Source organism: Sebastes fasciatus, chromosome 12, assembly GCF_043250625.1.
Source record: "Sebastes fasciatus isolate fSebFas1 chromosome 12, fSebFas1.pri, whole genome shotgun sequence".
Lineage (NCBI taxonomy): Eukaryota > Metazoa > Chordata > Actinopteri > Perciformes > Sebastidae > Sebastes > Sebastes fasciatus.
In genome coordinates, this window is record NC_133806.1 from 11735512 (window position 1) to 11756917 (window position 21406).

Sequence of the window (21406 nt, forward strand, 5' to 3'; positions counted from 1 at the left end):
TTTTTCCCTCTCCAAAATATAGCCCAACTTTGGAGCATTGTCTAGCCTTTTTCCCAACGTAGCATGACATGGTTGGTACCAATGAACGCCTTAGGTCACCTAGTTTCATATGGTACAAGTATCTTCACTCTCTTTAAAAACAAGCCTGCTACAGCCTCTTAAAGAATGTACTGTCAGATCTCATCTTAGATGACATTGGCAAGGTGGAAAAATAATAATTATTCACACAGTGCAGTAACATGGACCCTGACGTCTTTACATACATAGTAGTTCACACTGTATTTCCTGAACAACTTCTTCATGTGTGAAGAAGTACAAAGACAAATAACCCTCTAACCATTTTAAAGGAGGAAACCTGCTCAGCCAGTCTTCAACTTCCTTGAGGTTACGTTAAGTGGCAAACAATGACATGCGTTTATTCTTAAAATTTGACAGTTCACAGGAAAATAAATTTAACATGTACAGAAATACATGTGTGAGACTGTAGGTGGCTGTGGTTCACAATTTCCGGCAATTTTAGAACTACAAACTGTTGGAGTCGATGCATCTGTCAGTTACTGGGTGTGTACATGACGCATGTCTTACTAACAAGGAAGACAGACAGACAGAAGGGGTGGAGTTTGGATGGACTCTGTCTTTTTTTATAAGTGTTTACAGAGGGACAAGATGAGAACAGTTTAAAAAGGACGTGTATCTTCCTCTTCAATACTTTTCTCGAACTACTTTTTACCTCCTGCCTCCTGTTGATCTGAATGGAATGGACCATTGAAAGGTTAACAGAGGGTCTGTTTTGTCAGGGATGTGTCACCTTTGCCGCTGGCTCACTATTTTTCAAGGTGGAAACAACACGTGAGCTCAGGCGAAAGGCTGACATGTGTGTGTTTTACGGTATTCTCGATGAGCCACAAAGGCTTTTAACCTGATGAGGGACACCAGTGATGGAAAGATTGAATGACCAGGCAGTTGTTGTTACAAGGAAGAGTGTGGGAAGGGGTAAAGGTAAGCAGATAGAAGTGAGATACAGTACCTTTAATACACTGCAGCAGCTGTCACTTGTAGTCACATTTAAAGCAGTAGAGTACACAATGTGAAGGTGATCTTACAAACTAGATGTAAGAGCAAGAAATAGACAGATGTAGCTTAAAAATTACTTTTTTTCTATTTCTTTAGTACAAGTATATAAATAAGCACTCTTGTTTAAACCATGCACCTTACCATTGCTCTTGCTCTAGCTTCTCCACTTTTGCCTGAAAGTTCAGATCAGGCTCTTGCTGTATTCTTCACTCACAACACATTGTGATTATCCAAATGTATTCTAATTATCTTGCTATCTCTGTCTGTCTTTCTTCAGATGTTTGCAAGTCGCCCACACAGGCACCCAAGTTTGAATGGACCAACAAGTACCACAAGTCCACCAAAGGCCAGGGAGTGGTCAAACAGGTCCTTGCTCCACTTGGCACAACACTCACTAAACTCAAACAGCACCGGAAAACAGGTTCGTCATCTTTTTCTATTTACAGAATTTTACTGCCAGTATCTTTGTGTCCAATAAATTGGGTCTACCAGTATTTGTGCAGCGGATGACCTGAGATGCTCGTCTTTATCTCTTTAGTGTTTGCTGTTGTTGAGCATAGATAGCCTCACACAGATAAAAGTCTACATCAAAGGGTTGCATGATGAAACTAGGCGGTTTTGCAAGTATCACTTCCTTTAAATGTAATTGGCCCAACGTGCATATGAGGTGTAACTCAAATGTACTCACAACTGGCAGAGAGCCATGTGGAGAAGGACGCCAGTCACACACTAGGTTAGACGTGTCATAGCAGAAAAGACACTAGTGTCACTAATGACGTTATTTATGTCTCCATTCCATTTAAGTGTAATGACAGCGAGCCAGCATGGACGACAGCAGTGTAATGGGCCTGGCAGAACTAAATTGAATGAGTCATTATGTTGTTATTAATAACACTTGTGGTTTTCCTGCTATGGAAATGACTGACAGGAAAGTAAGTCAGTAAGTAAATAAAGTAAATAAGTTCAGGGAAGGGTTTAACGTTATTGAAAGAAATGAAATAAAAACAACATAAAATCATCGGAGTAATAAGTTATAAAAATGCCGGCCCAACAGATAGGTTTTTAAAAGCCTTTTAAATTGTGGCACAGAGTTCGCTGAACTGATAATGAGAGTCAGTTCCACACCCATAAAGGGTGCGTTCCAAATCTCATACCTTTTACTTTTAATAAGTAATGCAGCTGCCCTTACAAAGTACGTATTGTTGCATGCAGTATGCACACAACTGGGACATACTACTTAATCATAACATTGTGTCTTGAACTTTGACCCTCTTGCTCATAATTTGTAAATTGTACATTTTTATTATTTTATTCTAACGTTTTTATCTATTCTTTTGTTTTTATCTATTCTTTTGTTATTATACAGTTTGTCTCGCACCAAAAATGCCAAAGAAAATTCCTAGTGTATACCTCTTACACCTGGCAATAAACACCATTCTGATTCTGATTCATATATCCGCTGTGCAGAGGATTGTGGGTCAGAATAGCCAGAAAAGCATGCTGGCTTTCATACTGTAAAATGCGACTGAATGTAGTAGGACATCCTGGTATTGTTGGCATTCTGCATTTTACATACTATGTATTGGGACATACTAAACCTTTTTCTGGCATAATAAGTACTATGGGTATTGGAACGCAACATTTGGTTGCAAAGGTCAAATAATGGAGGGTTTTAAAAGTAAACCTATGAAGTATTTATACACAATATACACAGAAAAGGCAACAACATATCTGCAACACGATTCCATATGAGATCTGTGAAATGTACAATTTGTATGCTTTGCATGTAAACATACAAGTTTGTGTAATGGCCCATTTCACACAGATTTCATACATTATGTTTTTTCATGCTAGATTAGAGCCATACTGTTTATGATATGGATGTCATATGCAACACATATAATGTAAAAAAAAGTATGTAAATAACAAAAACAACAAAAATGTAATGTTCATATACAAATCATACCATATTTTTCATCTAACTGGCCCTTACAGAGTTTAAATTGGCTATAAATTCAACAGTTATATAAACAAAAGGCTGTTTACTCAATGTATATGTCTTCTTGAAATGCATGAGCTTATAACTTCCTGATGTACCACTGATGTGGTGTAGCGTTTTCCGGTTGCATTTTCTGCATAGTATATATTTGTTTGTTCAGCCTCCTGTCTCTGCAGCAGGGAGGCAGGCAGTAGTGATGGGAATTAGGCTCTTTTTAGTGAGCCAGTTCATTTGGCTCACCTCACCAAGAAGAGCCGGCTCTTTCGGCTCCCAAACGGTTCTTCATTTTACCACTTCTGCCTTTTATAATTCAGCCAAATTTAGCGCTGTTTTGACCTATGATTAGTATGTGTGCAGATATATCACTTAAATTATTCAATATAATTATACTAAACCTTATAATTTCCAGAATACCGTAATTTTACATGCTGCTTTGTTTCTGACTGTCACTCATCTTGTCTGCTATTCGCGCACCACACTTGTCTCTCTATTCTCTCCTCCTCTCCCTCCTGCTCTGTACCTGTAGACCGTCAGCGCGCCGCGCACCCCCGCCCCTCCCTGCTTGATGTTATGCACCTTATCTGTCATCACCTGATTGGTCGCACGGACGTCATTAACACAACATTCATGGTACGTGTCCACAGGGGCGTTTTTTCGCGAGGGGACACAACGCTTCCCAACATTGGACGCTTGGTGAGCTGTCAATAGACACAGGCTGTCCCCACCTGTTTTGGACGAACGCTTTCCCTCCGTTGGCTGCTGCTCCCAGCTTTCAAACCGTAAAACAGTATTGAGGCTCATTTGGAAACTTTCTTCTCTTATTTCACGAAAATAGTTCACCGAAATGTGTTTCTGAAAACATTTGAGGCAAGAAATAAGCCATGCAATTGATGAATCTGTCTTTATTTTGGATCGACAACGTTTATTTTAAAGGATTCTTGGGAGTTTCGAGAGGTGGCGAGTCGCGTCGGACGCCCGTGATTTACATAAAGTAGACGAGCCCTCAACTTTATGCAAATGAGGAGCGAGCGTTGCAACGCTCTGTTTCTCGAATCGCGACGCCACCAGAATGCATTACGCGGCTGCTTACGTAGACAATGAATGGGGAGCGTGGAAAGCACGGAGCCTGTGGACACGTACGATCAGTCACGTTCAGTGCATGGAGTGCCCGTGGCGCGGAGAACATCATCCTGTTATTCTGCCTTGAATTAATTAAAAAAACAAAAAAAAACGGCTCTCGGTCGGGAGCCGACTCTTATCGTTCACTTAAAAGAGCCGGCTCTTTGAACCGACTCGTTCTCGATCCACACATCACTAGCAGGCAGCAGAGGATGATATCTATCTAAACTCCTCCTACAGCAGCACAGTTAGCATGGGCAGGTCTGACACAACCTGGACATTGCTCTTCTAGCACAGTATGCGTGGGAGCGGTCCATGGAGATGTCTAGAGAGATGAGGGACTCTGGTATGAAAAACATTCCTACATTTGTTGATTTCTGTGTTGTAGTTAAGGAGACGCCATAACATCACTCTGTAGCATCCAGTCTAATGAGCTAACTAGCTTCTTAGCTAATGCTAGCGAGTAGTAGTTGTTATTTCAAAGAAGCTAACTTTAGCCACATCAGCTAAAGGCTCAGTATTCGTCCAGGCAGAGTAATGTTTTATATTCTGGTTGTATTATTAATGTTATGATGATATGAAGCTACTGTGGATGCTACCTTGATACAGTAGGTAAAGGCTAATATCAGCTAGTCCTGACTAAATGTTGTTGCTATGGTGCTGGAAGATGACACACCTGCTGTGGTTTGGTGGTGTAATAACGTGTTTTAGTGACACAGAGTTGTGTCATTCAGTGAAACAATGTGTGTTTGTCTTGTTTCATAGGCACTGTGCTGTTTTATTTTCCAGATCATGTTAAGAGACTTTCACTTTGTGGCTTCATCCTTAACTTAAATCAGTTGTCTGTAAACTTTCTTCAGTCTGATTCAAGATTCAAGATTCAAGCCCTTTATTGTCATTGTGGAGGTGCTAATGAAAAGATAATAAAAAAAGAGATAATGCAATATAAATATATACAAGATAACACAATACAAAAAGAGATAGTACAATATAAATATATAAAAGATAAAACAATAAAAAAGAGATAGTGCAATATAATTTTAAAAAATATAAAAGATAATACAATTAAAAAAGAAATAGTGCAATATAAATATATAAAAATATATAAAAGATAATACAATATAAAAAGAGATAGTGCAATATCAACATAAAAAAATATATGAGAGTGCAATATAAAAAAATATATAAAAGATAATACAATATAAAAAGAGATAGTGCGATATATATATAAAAATGTATAAGAGATAGTGCAATATAAAAAAATATATAAAAGATAATACAATATAAAAAGAGATAGTGCGATATATATATAAAAATGTATAAGAGATAGTGCAATATAAAAAAATATATAAAAGATAATACAATAAAAAAGAGAGTGCAATAAAGATAATACAATATAAAATATAAAAATACAATATGTATATTGATGAGGTGACAGTTTTGCCAGATTATTACACAAAGTGTCCGTCAGATAACTATATAATTATTGCACAGCATCATATAATTATTGCACAGAGTGATCAGCATATGTTATTGCACATATCCATAACAGTAGATTAACAGCATTTACATTGCAAAAGTGACACAAAAGTGACCAACGTGTTATTGCACATTTATATTGCACGTGTTCAACTAAGACAGAGGAGATGTCACAGTTCAGGAGGTTTATGCGTCTCAATGAGATAAAATGTGCTTACTTACTGCCTGCTTTCCTTTCACTTGTGAGAAAAGTCTCTTTGTTATCCAAGCCTTTTATTAAGGCTTTTTTTTTTTTTTAATTTACAACAGTTGAGAATACAAAATAAATCGTTTCTCCTGCAGTTTTATTACCTATATTATAGTTTTAGGTCATGAGAGGAAGTTGTGCAATGTTGAACTTTGTGCAGTTGTAGTTTAAAAAAAAAGCTGTGACTGTTTTAATACTGAGGCGCCTGCATGATCTGATATATATCTTGACACTTATGCTGACTCGTTGTGATCAACCGCAAGATAGATAGAGAGGCATAGTGTGAAATTGCAGTTTGACACACTTCATGCAACTTACTCCTTGGTGGTTGAAAGTTTAGTTAAGCTCATTAAGAATACTAAAGCAAGAGCAGGAATGTAAAATATGCCATGAAATGACCACTACTACTTACACACAACCCTCATGAAGTCAGGTGCCTGGTTGAGTTGCAAAAACTGTTGCAGTATTGGTTTAGGTGAACTGTCATGAATGTGTTTAAGGACAACACAGGCGTTATTGTTCATCTGAGATCTGTGTGTTTTCACCATCTCATATTTAGCATTCCTATGCACATTTCCAAAAGCATTTCACAGTTTGCTGGCGGTTTTCTCAGTCAAACAAAGGTCTGTTTTCTTTTCCTTTTCCTGTTCCTGTTCCCGCAAACAACAAAGTCACTGGTTTGGAATTAAATTGTCAATCGATCGTACTGGGATTTTTTAAATAAATGATGGTTGAGCTGACTTATCCTAACCTCTTTTTTGTTCTTTTACAAAATGAAACAAACACCGTAAGCATTTCTGACAATGTTGACCTTTTCTCCGGGTCTAGTCAAACAGGTCACAACACAATCTGTTTCCTTAAGTAAAGTTGGAGTAATGAGAATATTTCCTTTGTAAAACTAAGTCACAGCAAAAAATAATTTTGTATGCCAATTGGGGTAATTGTGATAAAAGCAATAGACCTTTTAGTTATAACTGACTCAGACTTCAGTGCTGCTTTAGACGCAGCTGTGACAAAAATCACACCTTTCTAACAGAAATTGTGCTGTGAGCATGCCAGTCAGACTTATTTTAACTTTAATTTGCATTGTTTGAATAGGATTTGTTTTATGTTTCTCAGGTTTATGACTTCTCTGTTTTATTTCCTTACCTCGGTGACCTTTTTTTGAAAATAGTTGTATAATTTTATTAGTATTGGCACTGTTAATATCCATGTCCAGTCAGTTAATGTCAGTGTTTTTGAGCCATGGGGTTCTTGCATTGAATGCTGCAGTGCACACAAACAGATCAGAAAGGAAGTGCATCATGGGTTGTGATTAGTGCTGGGTAATATATCGATATTACATCGATATCGTGATATGAGATGAAATATTGTATTAGATTTTGGATATCGTGATGTGGCGTAAGTTCCTGGTTTTAAAGTCTACATCACAGTAAAGTGATGTATTTTTCTGAACTTACCAGACTGTTCTATCTGTTGCCTTTACACACTTTATTAATATATAACATATTACACACATTATATCCACTATACTGATGATTATTTATACAAATCTCATTGTGTAAATATTTTGTAAAAGCATCAATAGTCAATCCTACAATATCGTCGAATCGATATCAAGTTATTTGGTCAAAAATTGCGTGATATTGGATTTTCTCCATATTGCTCAGCTCTGGTTGTGATCCCATTTTAAGAGACAAACTGGCTTTCAGTTTGCCAAGTAGAGCTCATGTTAATAAAATGTTTACAAACATAGAAGCCTATTTGTATCTCATATTTTGGGTCATTGGTTTTGTTGGTCAGGTGCACTCTTAATGTGGCCTACTAAAACTTTGTAGAGTTTAATTTCCTGTTCAAAGAACTTGGCTTTCCCCTTTCAGAGCAGCCAGCTGTGTTCCCTGCCAAGCTGCAGGAGACAGGGACCATTGCTGTCTCATACTTCACACTCGCCCATTAAATCCAGCTACTTAGGATGCGATAACTGTAACCAACTGCAAAAGGCAGCCTCAGTCGATTGACCACAACAACTGAGCACTTTTGATTGATGATTGAATTGTGTGTTACTGTGCGTGTTTGTTTTTATTCTTAGTGATAATTAGCTTTAATCTAGTCTCCATATCAGTTGTTAATGAGTTGAAATATGGGTTTGCTCAGGGCTGGGTTGTTTCTTCTTAGAGTGAGTTGTCCCGGGTTGTCAATACCTAGGGCAGAGTTTAAGATAATGTTGATGGGAAGGTCTCCTAGCAGCTGGCAAATCACACACTGACACAGAAACTGGCAGCCTGCAAACAATATCTTAATGTGGCAGTTCTGATGGACATATTGCAGAACTGTGCTATAATGCTGCCATTTACCTTTATGTTTTGTGTTTAACATTGTAAACAAGTTAAAAGAAATTAACCTTCCTTTTCTCTCCTGCTCTTCCCAAACAGAGAAATCATCAAACAAAAAGGGAACTTTAGAAAGGGAGAAAGGCTCAAACAGTGGCACGCAGAAGTCCAAACAAGCCGCTTCCAGCCCAGAGAGGTAAGGCCTTTTTATTTATTCACATGCAGGAGCTCTCTAAACTCTTTACACCGCTATTTATTTTTACATAGTGGTAGAAAGAGTCTTACGGTGCTCTCACAAGCCACAGTCAGTAATGTCTGAATCAGGGTGAAATTGATACTTTTGGTTTGTTTTCTATTAAGTCTGGTTCGGTTTCACAGTGCACATATTAAAGTGGACTAAATAGAAAAAAATATGTTGCTGAGGGGCGTGTACGAAGGAGCGGATCTTTTTTTTTTGCGTCTCGAGAGCTGCTACTTCTATGCAGGGAAAAGCAGACTTTGAAATATTGCTGTAAAGATTTTTCACTTTGACTCTGCACTGATCTACTGTGTGCACAAGTCCTTTGTCCAGTTTATCTCAAATGACTTTATAAACATCCATCTCAACAAATGCCCATGCAGGCAGCCCGTAGTCCCCTGCATTTTGGTTTACTTCCTGCAATTGGGTCGGATTATGTTCTTTCTTTTTTTGTGAATACGTTTTTATTATTTCATGCTGACAGAAAAGAACATGTATACATATACAGATATAGTTCCAAAACAATTAAACTTAAATTGATTCATGGTATATTGTGCCCGTACATAACAATACCTAGCGTGCAAATAATAATATAGAAACATGCAAATCGTGATACAATATACCTTAACATGAATTGGTATGTCTGCACAAACGGATACAGGCGTACCTTGCACCTACGTACACATGACCTAATTCCATATACTTATATGCATGTATGCACACACACTTACACATGCTGTAAGTAACCCTCCAGCATCGCAGCTCCACTTACACTGCGCATGTGTCATAACCGATAGCTCAAGACCGTGTCCCAGCCTCTATTCAGCCGCCTTGGTTTACATGCCAGCAGTCTTCTTCTTTCCTGCCTTTTGTTGGTTGTTCTTGGTGCGTTAGTGCCATCTGTAGATAAGTGGAATAGTGTGAAACCATTGGCAGGAATGTGTATCCCATCACCTGTGTGCTTGTGTGGGTAGATGAGAACAATCAAAATTGGGACGCACTCACAAAAAAAACCTGTTGTGACCTCTATAATCACAGCCTCATGAAACTTTACAGCCACAAACTAGAGACCTAGGGCATGAGCTGCATCTCAAATTAATCTTCAGGTTCCCAGCTTTAAGATGATGTACACCATTACTATGTGACATCTACTGTTGACCTGCTATCTCCCTCTAAAGACACCCCCACCCACCCCTAAAAATTACAAAAATCGGTCCAAGTGGGTCTCAGAGGGTTAATATTACTCCAATAAAAGTATTAAAGTAGCTATTTTGAAGATTATGCCCAGTAAAGCCTTAAACATATACTATGTTGTCAAGGTTTTGAGTATAAGTGCATAAAAAAGCAGAATTATGGTGATTTGAGTACTTTCCTCCACCAGTTTTACAACAGATACTGTGTGCGTGCTTGGCAGCAGCTTGGTGGTGATGAGTGTTACATTTATTTAAAGTTGTTGAAGTCTGAAATGCAAATTTTCTCAGCTCAGTTGTTTAACCTGGAAGCCACTGCTGCCACTTTTGGAATGAATGCCTATACTCTAAGATGGAGTTTAGTTGCAGCATATTCCTGGAAGACTACAGGGTCCAGGCATATTACATTTCTTCCTCTCCCCTCAGCTTCATTCCATATTGACAACATGGAAATAGAGCTCCACTGCATAGCCTGGGTTTCTGTTGTCACATCTACTGTACACTAGACTGTTAGTCTGGATCAGAGTGTAATGTCTCTAATTTGACATCATTTTATTTCTAGCTTTGAGAATGAGTATCCTGATGTGAACTGGCAACTGTTCATACAAACAACCAAACACATAGTTTATGATAATTTGTTCCCTCTGAATCCACACCAGCATGTCAAAATGACCCTATTTCTATCTTGGTCTGTCTCTCACCCCCACACGTAACTGTTCCTTCTTCTCTCCTGGTGTTCAGTCAGGGCATCCCCAGTCGAGAGGACCGGGATGACATGGTACGCTCCTCCAGCCACACCACATCTAACAAAGCTCAGATACTGGCCATGCCGCAGTTCGGCCTGCGCGACAACCTCATCAAGTGTGAGCTGCTGAAGAATGAGTCCCGTTACACTTACCCGGAGGACTTCAGGTATTTCATTCTTTACTGCTTGTTGTGTCAGTTTTTGAATCTGTTTTAAAAAAGAAGTACGCGTTTGGCAGATCGGTGCAGGCACATGGGCGTAGAACTAGCTGATCATAATCGAATAGCACACCGCTATCATCATATGAAATCTAACATTTTTACTTCCTTGATATCTTGCACAGTTCGTGCAGGAACAGTGTGAGCCAACAGTGTAAGTGTGAGCACAGTTTCGAGCCTAGAAGCGTTATGTAAAATGAATGAGTCAACATCTGTGGGTTTGTATTTCTGTGTGCTTAGCTCTTTGCTAAACGAAGCTCCACTGTCTTAGACACTGTCAAGAAATGCACCAGTGCAGTGCATTAATATGCGTTAGCTCAGGTTGTAACTCTTCATCTAATTCCTTATTTATTGTATTGTATGAATGTCCCTGTAGAGGCCTAGACATTTTTATTGAGTTTGTTTCAGTCAGATGGTTGAAAAATAAGCATTTGCCAGAGTCAGCATCAGAGCTAAACCATGATGCTGACACTGCCTCCTGCTGGTAGATCTGTGCCTAAATATTCACACACATATAAAGAATTATAGCAAAGAATAAACAGGAATATATAATGAGAATGGAAGAAGTAATTTTAAAGGTATGATATGCAAGAATTAACTAAAAAACAATGTATGGACAGATACAAAAATAATCCCTCTCAATCATAACTTATGCCCCACTAGAAGTGTGTGATGTCTGTTTCTGCAGAGACTCGCTCAGTGCCTGTATTTCCACTTTTCTTCTTATCTTTCTTTACTCGGGACACTGTTAGGCGTCTGCAAACAGCCTTTGGGCCCTACGTGAAGGTGTAACCTCTAGCCAATAACAGCGCGCAGGGTGTGCAGCCCCTTCATGTGGTCAAATACCGCCTCTGTGTCAAGCCCCTCGGCTTCTAATACCGAAGCACAGTGGTCAGATACAAAACAGCCGTATTTCACGGATGATAACGGGTGGTGTTATGTGCATGTGCTCCAGCGATCCCACTGCTCCTCTGCATCTCATCTGCTGTGTGCAAGTGCTGATATGATCAGTGTGTGTGTGTAGTTTGACGAGAGCAGCGCTGAGCCACAGCCAGCAGACAGGAAGTTTGTTGTTATTTATGTTTTAGAATGTAGCCGCCAGGAAACGATATGAAAATAACGTTTTATTTCTCTGGTCTCTCACTCCGTTCACTCTATAGCTCGCTCGACCACCACTGCTCTTTCTCTCTCTCTCTCTCTCTCTCTCTCTCTCTCTCTCTCTCTCTCTCTCTCTCTCTCTCTCTCCCTCGCACGTTGAGCCGAGGAGGTGGAGCCAACTTTGAATGCCTTGTGTTTACAAACAGCAACCGACAACAGTTACATATTATACCTTTAAATATGAAAAAGATTAAAATACAAAGAAATGAACAGGGAAATACTCTATATGCTGTGTTAAAACATGCAAAAACATTAATGCTATTCAGTGTAAAACTGAAGAAATATAATAAGAAGCACTATATGTTGCATTGGCAGCATGTTGGCACTGTGGATGGTACGCCAAAATTTGTTTCTGTGTGGAATTTACATGTTGGGTACAGGTTTCCCCTGGGTGCTTTGATTTGCTCCCACACACCAGACATGAAGCGCAGGTTAATTGTAACCTCTAAATTGTCTGTACGTGTGAGTCTGAATGTGTGTTTGGCATGTGACTGACTCGCAACCTCTCCAAGGTGTTGTTACCTACCTTTTGCTCAAAGCCTGCTGGGAAGGCCCCTGTACCTGCATGACCCTGAATAGAAATAAATAAGCTTCAGCAGTTGCCATGTGCACACATGTGCATTGCCTGCTTTCATCTCATATTACAGTACATTCTGAGAATGTACTGAAAATCTATGCTGATGTGCAGATTAGGTAAAAAGTTCAGGAAAGCAGCAGTCCAAGATGATTGTATAAAGTCTGCCTCAGCATCTTTCTAGTTAGCTGAGGGTAGGGACATTAGGGCCGAAAGTGTTGTACAGTGCGATCATGGCGGTCAGTACAAAACACAGAGCTCTGTGCTGCTTGTGTGCAGCAGCATGAGCATAGCAGCAGCTGCCTGAAGGTCAGAGAAGGGGGCTATTGAATGGAGAGAAGCTGATTTTCAGTCTGGACCTGCAGAATAATTCTCAGTGGGGAGGTAAACGACAAAGGCTGGGTCCTCTTACCATTTCTCACAATGTAGATACCCTTCAGCAAGGCACTCAAGATCCAGTGGGGCTGCTCAGAGGTCAAAACATGAGACTATTTTTATTCTCTACTGTTACTTTGTACTGTAGACAGCTCCTAGTTGTAAGACTGCATTCACACAGATTAAGCATTGCAGTGATTCGCTATGTTGTGCGGCGGTGTAGGAGAGTCACTTTAATGGCCCATTGACTGTGACAATTAATGTCTTTTGTTCCCTCATGCCTGGGTTGTACAGCTCTGGATTGCCGGTTACGTGATAGGCCACTGCAGCATGACGGGAGGTTGTGTTTCTCCAAAAGTTGATTCTATTTCTACCTTTCTGCCGCAGACCGCTGCATTTTTATTTTGGCACCCCCTGCACCCCCTCAGTCGCAGCCAAAACACACTGCCCCATCCAAAATGAATGGGAGGACTTGCGTTTTCGCCGCACCTGGAAATCGAAAGCTTTTGTAGTTGTTCTGTACAGCTACACACAAAGGCGGAGTGAAAAGCCAGCCGTCATAGAGAGGGGGAGACGTGATATTGTTTAAATGTAGAGATAATAGCACACATTTTCATACAGACTCTCCTGCAAGACATTCGTAGTGTTGCACTCGGTTGTACACACAAAAAGTGACAGAAATAGTTGTGTCAAGAACGAAAAAAATTGCTCTCACCTCCACACAGCTGACCAGTGGGTGTGACTGTCGTATCATCAGTTTTGGAAAGTTACAGAAATGGTGAGACACAACCCCCTTATCTAGCGTTGGGAGGGGGTTTCTGAAGCTATTCGAACATCCGACAAGCAGCAGTGACGGAGTATACCGGCCCCTTAAATGAATAGGAACCATGCTGAAAAAGGGCAGCTGTCCTCATTCAACCTACATAAAATATTTCTAGACATGAGCTGGTGGGCACTGCAGTAAAGCAGCAAGGCATCATCTTAATATAGATTGAGGTCACTGTTTCACTATTTTAATCTCCCCTGATGTGAACTGAAAATGATTGGTCGGTTTTGCTAGAAACCCTAGCAGTCTGCAGGATAAACTCCAAATAGTTGGCAAACAAACTTTGGCTCTGTATTCCTCTCTTTTGTGCCAACTTCTCACCTCTCCCCGTTCTGTTTCAGCTTTTTTCTCGGCACATACAATGTGAATGGACAGACGCCAAAGGAAAGCCTCCGTCCTTGGCTGAGCTGCACTCCGAGCCCTCCTGACATGTACTGCGTGGGGTAAGTCACATTCACCCTGCTGGAGAATAGCCTTGCAGTTCTCCGCTTAATCCCATTACACAGACAGACATCTACTGCTCAAACCTCTGACAGATGTATGCAAGGAGAACATGCCCACACACAGATTCAGCTCTATGTGTAATCCTGCCTTTCAGTTTGTTTCATTTTACTAATTTGGTGTTGAGTGAAAAAGTTTTGTCCTTCCTGGTAGTTTTCAGGAGCTTGACCTCAGTAAAGAAGCTTTCTTCTTCAATGACACCCCCAAAGAGCTGGAGTGGACGAAGGCTGTGTCCGAGGCCTTGCATCCAGATGCCAAGTATGCCTTAGTAAGGAAGTCTTTTTTTTTTTCTTTAATCTTGTTTTTCCTGTATTAATATAGTTATAGTTGGTATTTGGACTGGGCCTTGAATGTTATGTTATGCACAGCCCTCTATATTCTTCTGTCGAGCTTTTTTAGCTCTTTTTACCGTGGAGGCTGGTACTGTATATATTTATTACCTGAAATTAATTAACAACACAAAACAATGACAAATATTTTCCAGAAACCCTCACAGGTACCGCATTTAGCATATAAATATGCTCAAATCCTAACAGTTCAATTCAGCAAACTGACGCCCAACAGGTAACTAAAACGGTCAGTGTGTCAGTGTGCTGACTTGACTATGACTTGCCCCAAACTGCATGTGATTATCATAAAGTGGGCATGTCTGTAAAGAGGAGACTCGTGGGTACCCATCGAACCCATTTTCATTCACATATCTTGAGGTCAGAAGTTATGGGACCCCTTTCAAAATGGTCATGACATTTTTTCTCACCAAAATTTAGCGTAAGTTTGGAGCGTTATTTAGCCTCCTTCAGTCTAGCTTTAAAACTGAGCCTGCTGTAACCAAAAAATGCAAGTTGCGTTAAAGAAATGAGTAGTGTTAAAACGAATTTGTGTTAACTTTGACAGCCCTGGATTGAAGTGTTTTGTGTTAGAGTAAACTGGCAGATAGTTCATGCATTTTATCCCTGTGGGCAAAGTAACTGTCTACATAACACTGTACCATCACATTATGCAGATTATTACACAGTATATTCTTAAGGAACCGTCCTGATATCCCTGTTTATTTGATGAGCTTAGGGACGCCTTATAACTTAAGTTACTTTTGGTCTTTCTCTTTTTCTTCCCCCTATACGCTTTCACCTACTTCCCTTTTCTCAGAGTGCTGACTCTAACTCATTAGCTTCCTCCTCTCACGGCTTGGCTGTTTTGTTCTGGTCATTTTAGGGCTCACAGGATGTCTGCAAAGTCACGTAGGCAGCATAATGACATTTCATTCAGTCATTTCTTCATCCACTGTCAGTGCTCTCACTAAAGCACACTTAGCTGATCTGTAACTGACACTGAACAGCTCAGAAAGCTTCAAAATAAATGTTTTCACCTTCGTCTCTGAATGTTGATTCATGTAATGTTGACAGGAAGGCTTATCAAACTATTTATGCTTCCTCCCAGGCACAACTGCTTCGTATTCTGGGATGTACTTTTTTGCTTCTGTTTTCTTTGAGATAAGACGGGGGATGACACTAAATGTCTTCAACTTTAAATGTTGTCGTTGTTCATAGTAGTTGCGGTTGAAAGACAGTTACGGTGCTGATACAAGCAGCAAAAGCTGTACGAAAGCACTTCTGAGCCTGCTTCATGTGGCTCCACCGACTACCCATTAAATAAAAATATCCAGCAAATGTGCAGGTTACATTACTCTGTGAATTGTTGTGTATCTTTTCCCATTTGACATTTGTAAATCTACTCATCTTCCACAGGTGAAGTTGGTGCGTCTGGTGGGCATCATGCTGATCTTCTATGTGAAGAAGGAGCATGCAGAGTTCATCTCTGATGTGGAGGCTGAGAGTGTGGGCACTGGCATCATGGGAAGGATGGTAAGGCCTGATTTTACATGCATGGATCCTCATGTAGATTTGTGTTGTGTATATTATAAGATATTACGACATTATAAACAGTGCTGAGCAGCCGTGATCAGAGTCCATGCTTCAAGCTAGCTGTTTGCATGTCCACAGGGCAGATACATAAAAGAAAAGGTGTCACTCCTCTCCATTCATTTCCTCTTTTTGCTGACGTACCAAACGTCAGTCCTTGTTTTCTGATTAATTCTCCTTTATCTTGCTTCGTCAGAGATGTAGTAAAAATGCATTTCATCCTTTCAGAGTTTCAAACCAACTTCCAGCCATCAGGTGCCAAAAATGGCAAAATCAATGTTTAGATACACTTTAAGTAACGTCCCTCGTATTGTCTTTGGCTTCACATTAGGACTGTCGGGTTATCAGATTTTATCTACACGATTATTGTGGCCAAAAGAATTCACGATAATGATATATCTATTGAAAATTTGAAAAACATGCTATCAGCCAATTCATCTTTGTTTATTGTGTGTTTTTTTTTCTAATTTTTGGCAAATTAATTACACTCAAAATACGAGTGTAGGGAGGAGGAGACAGAGTCTGTAACCATAACTGTACAAAGAGAACAATTACACTAATGAATAGTGAAAGGGCAACCAGATGAACTGATAAGCAAAAAATCTACAAGACCATCATCTGCCGTCAATACAATGTCATTGTCAACTGAAACAAAATCACGAGCGGAGAGCAGGGGTTAGAGATTCATACGATATTATCATATGTTTAATATTAGCATTATATCAGTTTTTCCTTTTTTAAATATCACGTTAATACCGGTATATCACGACACCCTACTTCACATTAAAGCCCTTCCATTGCCATCATATAAATGCATTAGTTATGCCACACAACAAGTGTTGAGTTTGTATCAACAGTAGATTTACACATCAACCCTAGACTATCAAATGAACGAAGCGGAAAAAAACAAACATTCAGGCTCCTACAATGACAGTGTTGTTTCATTGCCACAACAGCTGCAGGCAAACCGCAATGAATAAGGTAATATTATGCACAAGGGTTTTACTGCTTGTCTGGTTCCTCCTTTGAACTGTTCTTCACTTTAGTGCTTCATCAAGTGCTATGTCCAGCAGCCTCAACTTAACTCCTTATGCACTGCTGCAGAATAGATTATTCTTGTCTTGTATGTGGCCATGCTTACTTAGCAGTCCCTGCAGTGTAGAGCAGATGGCTGGCTGGTGACCAGTGGGGGCCTTTGTAAGGTTTCTCCATCCTTTCCTGCAGTAATGAGAGACTGATTTATGACCAAGAACTATCTGAAATACGTCAATTGTCAAAGTGTTTGCATAATATCAGACTACTGTCAAGCAGAGGAGCATATATAACTACATAACACATTGTGTTTCCTCTGAATCTTTTTGCAGGAGTTTTAGTTGTGTTGCATACAGTATATTATCCTGCCTGAATTTCTCTTTCTCTCTCTTTCAATCACTCTTTCAATTCACAGGGAAATAAGGGTGCTGTGTCGGTCCGTTTTCGCTTCCACAACTCTGATATCTGCGTGGTCAACTCTCACCTGGCTGCCCACATTGAAGAATTCGAGAGACGTAATCAAGACTACAAGGACATATGCAGTCGTCTCCTGTTTCGCCAGCTTGACCCCACCCAGCCTCCACTCACTATCATGAAGCATGAGTATGAAACCAATTTAATATTATAGAGTTACACTGTCATCATATGTATCAAGTGGTTTCTTTTAACATTATGCCACAACATCAAGAATTTGTCGTGCAAAACTTTGATCATAAAACTGCTTTTGCTGCCTTTTTTTGCTTTAAATCCAGATATCTATGTTTAGGATTAGTATGTAACGTTTGTAATAGCTGCGTGACATATTGCAAATTATTATCCAATATCTAACTGTGACAACATTTGCTCCATATTCAAGTTATCTCCATGTTTCTTCCTCTGTGTCTCTGTCCCTCACCAGTGTGATTTTATGGATCGGGGACCTCAACTACAGGATCAGTGAACTTGACGTCTCAAACGTGAAGGAGCTAATCAGCAATAAGGACTTTGAGACGCTGCACAGTTATGATCAGGTGATATCAATAACTTTCATCTCTTCTTTCGCCTATTTAAATCGTCTTTTCTCATCATTCTTGTTTGTGAGTGGTGATACTAACCAGCTTCATATGGTCCTCAGCTCAAGAGGCAGATCGATGAGGAGGCCGTGTTTGTTGGCTTCGCAGAGGGAGGGATTGATTTCCAGCCCACCTACAAATATGACACCGGCTCTGACAAGTGGGATACAAGGTAATCTCATACCAAGACCTGACTGCAAGTAACAGAATGGAACATTTTTAGTAATTTCCTCAATGATATGGTTATGTTCATAGTTAAAGTGAGGATAGTTGAAATGTGAAGTACTCCGACACTGAAACTACTTGTCTGAATGTTTGTGGAAGCTTTCCAGTCTACAAACCATCAAACATTTCTCAATTTATAGAGCAATGTCTTTGTATGCTTTGTTCTACTATTTTAAAACCACTTTAGTGGAGTATTCACAAAATTGCCACAAGAATATATCACAGTAGCTTTATGATAGAAATATGGGGTTCAGGGAGAAAAACTGATATTGTAATGTAATGCAAATATAACGCACCCACAAAATGACCATTTGTCATCAGTTACTCACCCCGTGTTACCTTGAATTCTTGAAGAAAACTTTTTTCTCGCATGCCTCCGCGGGGAACAAAGAATCAAAACATTTAGATAAGTCTTGATGAATTGCTGAGTTTAAAGCAAAGCTCTATCAACTCACACACAACTTGTGCCACATAATTCAGGTCTCATTTATCCAGTCGTATGATCAGTACTTCCCAAACACATGCATCTTTGCTAAAACCTCACTATTTAAAACACTTCAGACTTGCACGGATGAGTAGCGTGCCTGTGCAGGCGTGAGACTGTGCAGAAGTGTTTTAAATAGTAAGGTTTTAGCGAAGATGCATGTGTGAATGCATGTGGAAACGGTGAGCATGCGACTGGATAAATGAGACTGGTATTATACTTCACGAGTTGTGTGATGGTTTGTAAACGGATGATTTGATATAGTTTTGCTGTTGTTAAACGTAGCCCCCATTTAATTCAATTCATCAAGACTTTTCTCCGTTTTTGTATTCTTCGTTCGCCGTGGAGGCTTCAAGAATTCAAGGGGTGAGTAATTGATATACAAATATTAATTTTGTGGAGGAAGTATTCCTTTGATTGGACTCTGCTCTGTAGCAATGTTAAAACGGCTCTCCTTACATGTTTCACCTGGTGAACATGAGAAAGGGCTTCTTACATTGAAACAGAAAACTACAACATACTTTACTTTGCGCCGGTGGCCTTAATAGATCAATAAAGCCACCCAGTTTTCAGGCCATTAATTAACATTATCAATAAACATGCCTTACAGTTAATGTGGCCCTAAATCGCAGGAGCAGTGTTGTGTGGCATCTTTTGCTTTTTCACCTCATTAACTTTTTGACGTATGTACAAATACACTGTAATACAGATGTAATGTATGTACAGTAAAATATGTAATAAACATACTTGAGTATTAACATCTGTTCTTTCTTCTGCATTTAGTGAAAAATGCCGCGTGCCTGCGTGGTGTGACCGCATCCTGTGGAGAGGGAAGAACATCAAGCAACAGCATTACCAGAGTCACATGGCTCTGAAGACCAGTGACCACAAACCAGTCAGTTCCCTGCTTGTCGTTGGGGTAAATAATTTAACCTTCTTCTAACTGGTTTCATTTTGTTTGAAAGAGATGTAGTGAAACATATACTGTACATACCTTTTAAAAAGTAGGGGAGGAGAGAACAGATGATACATCAATGAAAATGCATTAAGATATAACTATCGGTTCACTTCACGTCAACAGGGTCCTTTTTTTTTTGTTGCCATACCACATATACTGTATATTGCAGTATTATTTAAAGGTCATATAACACAGATGTCTATGCTGCATTGTTTCTTTGCCTCTTACATCTTTCTTGTCTGTCCCTACAGATCAAGAGAGTAAATGCTGAGGCCTATAAGAAGACCTTTGAAGAGATTGTACGCGATATAGACAAAATGGAGAATGAGTGTATTCCGTCCGTAACCTTGTTCAAGCGAGAGGTAAAGTTCCCTAACACATTCAGTCCTATTACAGTGAAATGAGAGCACTAGTACCTCTCTGATACACCGTGTACAATCAATTTCCTTCTCATTATGTTCCTTTGATGAATTCAGTAAGTAAACCGCCACTAATGAAGCTGTGTATTGATCTCGGGCTGTGAGCCTAATGCACATATTTAAAGGATACATTTACATGAAATGGAGTCTAATTTTTCTATCTTGCCTCACAAACCCTTCCCTCTTCTTTCAGTTCCACTTTCTGGATGTGAAATACATGCAGCACCAAGCACAGACATTGAACCTCTTCAATGACGGGCAGGTCCCGTGTCAGTTTGAGTTTATCCAGAAGCCGAACGAGCCCACGTACTGCAAGCCCTGGCTCACAGCCAACCCCCCTAAAGGCTTTATCGCTCAGGGTGAGTATCACATAAAGTCAACGTTTCATCTCCGAGTCACATATTTCATTTTGATAAAGCGTCATTGGCCTGCCTTTAGGTTTTAGAAATTGTTAAGTACACAATAGCTGCGTTTACACCAAGAAGGTCCTAGTCATTTTAGTCCCGGGTACTACTCTTCAAGAAACTAAAAGGTTCCTTCAACCCACTGATGTCTGTGTTTCCATAGCAATCTAAAGACATGCGAAGATTTGACAAGCAACATGACATGGGACGAGGGCTGCTGGTGGTCGCAGGGGTAATATCTATGGGGTAAACAAACTGCAGCCTGCAGATCGGTGTGCCCGCCTGTTTCATCTAAAAAACATGTTGAAAAATAATAAACCTTAGGTTTAGTCTCACTGCGACGACATTTACTGCCGCCTGGTATTTAGTTTACAGAGAAGCAAAATGAAACTAAAAGCTTCTGTCTCCAAAGTAAATCCAAGTGAAGGAGTTTAAGTATCTCGGGGTCTTGTTCGCGAGTGAGGGGACGATGGAACGTGAGATTGGTCGGAGAATCGGAGCAGCAGGGGCGGTATTGCATTCGCTTTACCGCACCGTTGTGACGAAAAGAGAGCTGAGCCGGAAGGCAAAGCTCTCGATCTACCGTTCAATCTTCGTTCCTACTCTCACCTATGGTCATGAGGGTTGGGTCATGACCGAGAGAGACCAGGTCGCGGGTGCAAGCGGCCGAAATGGGTTTCCTCAGGAGGGTGGCTGGCGTCTCCCTTAGAGATAGGGTAAGAAGCTCAGTCATCCGTGAGGGACTCGGAGTAGAGTCCTTGCTCCTTTGCGTCGAAAGGAGCCAGTTGAGGTGGTTCGGGCATCTAGCACGGATGCCTCCTGGGCGCCTCCCTTGGGAGG

General features: G+C 40.1%; 1 protein-coding gene across 3 annotated transcripts in view; it reads left to right on the plus strand.

The window, feature by feature from the left end:
- Nucleotides 1-21406, plus strand: part of inpp5b (inositol polyphosphate-5-phosphatase B) — a 29539-nt gene that overhangs the window by 3221 nt on the left and 4912 nt on the right. Inside the window, exons 1-13 of one of the 3 annotated variants that reach the window (XM_074653115.1) lie at nt 152-999; nt 1352-1495; nt 8351-8444; nt 10418-10588; nt 13914-14015; nt 14227-14341; nt 15819-15935; nt 17440-17627; nt 17923-18034; nt 18139-18248; nt 19569-19704; nt 19995-20105; nt 20356-20521. In XM_074653115.1, the coding sequence (XP_074509216.1) occupies nt 939-999; nt 1352-1495; nt 8351-8444; nt 10418-10588; nt 13914-14015; nt 14227-14341; nt 15819-15935; nt 17440-17627; nt 17923-18034; nt 18139-18248; nt 19569-19704; nt 19995-20105; nt 20356-20521 (1627 nt within the window). In that variant the 5' untranslated portion in view covers nt 152-938. Of the gene's footprint in view, nt 1-151; nt 1000-1351; nt 1496-4380; nt 4539-8350; nt 8445-10417; nt 10589-13913; nt 14016-14226; nt 14342-15818; nt 15936-17439; nt 17628-17922; nt 18035-18138; nt 18249-19568; nt 19705-19994; nt 20106-20355; nt 20522-21406 lie in introns of those variants that run through there. The other 2 variants (XM_074653114.1, XM_074653116.1) reach the window with 2 other exon arrangements.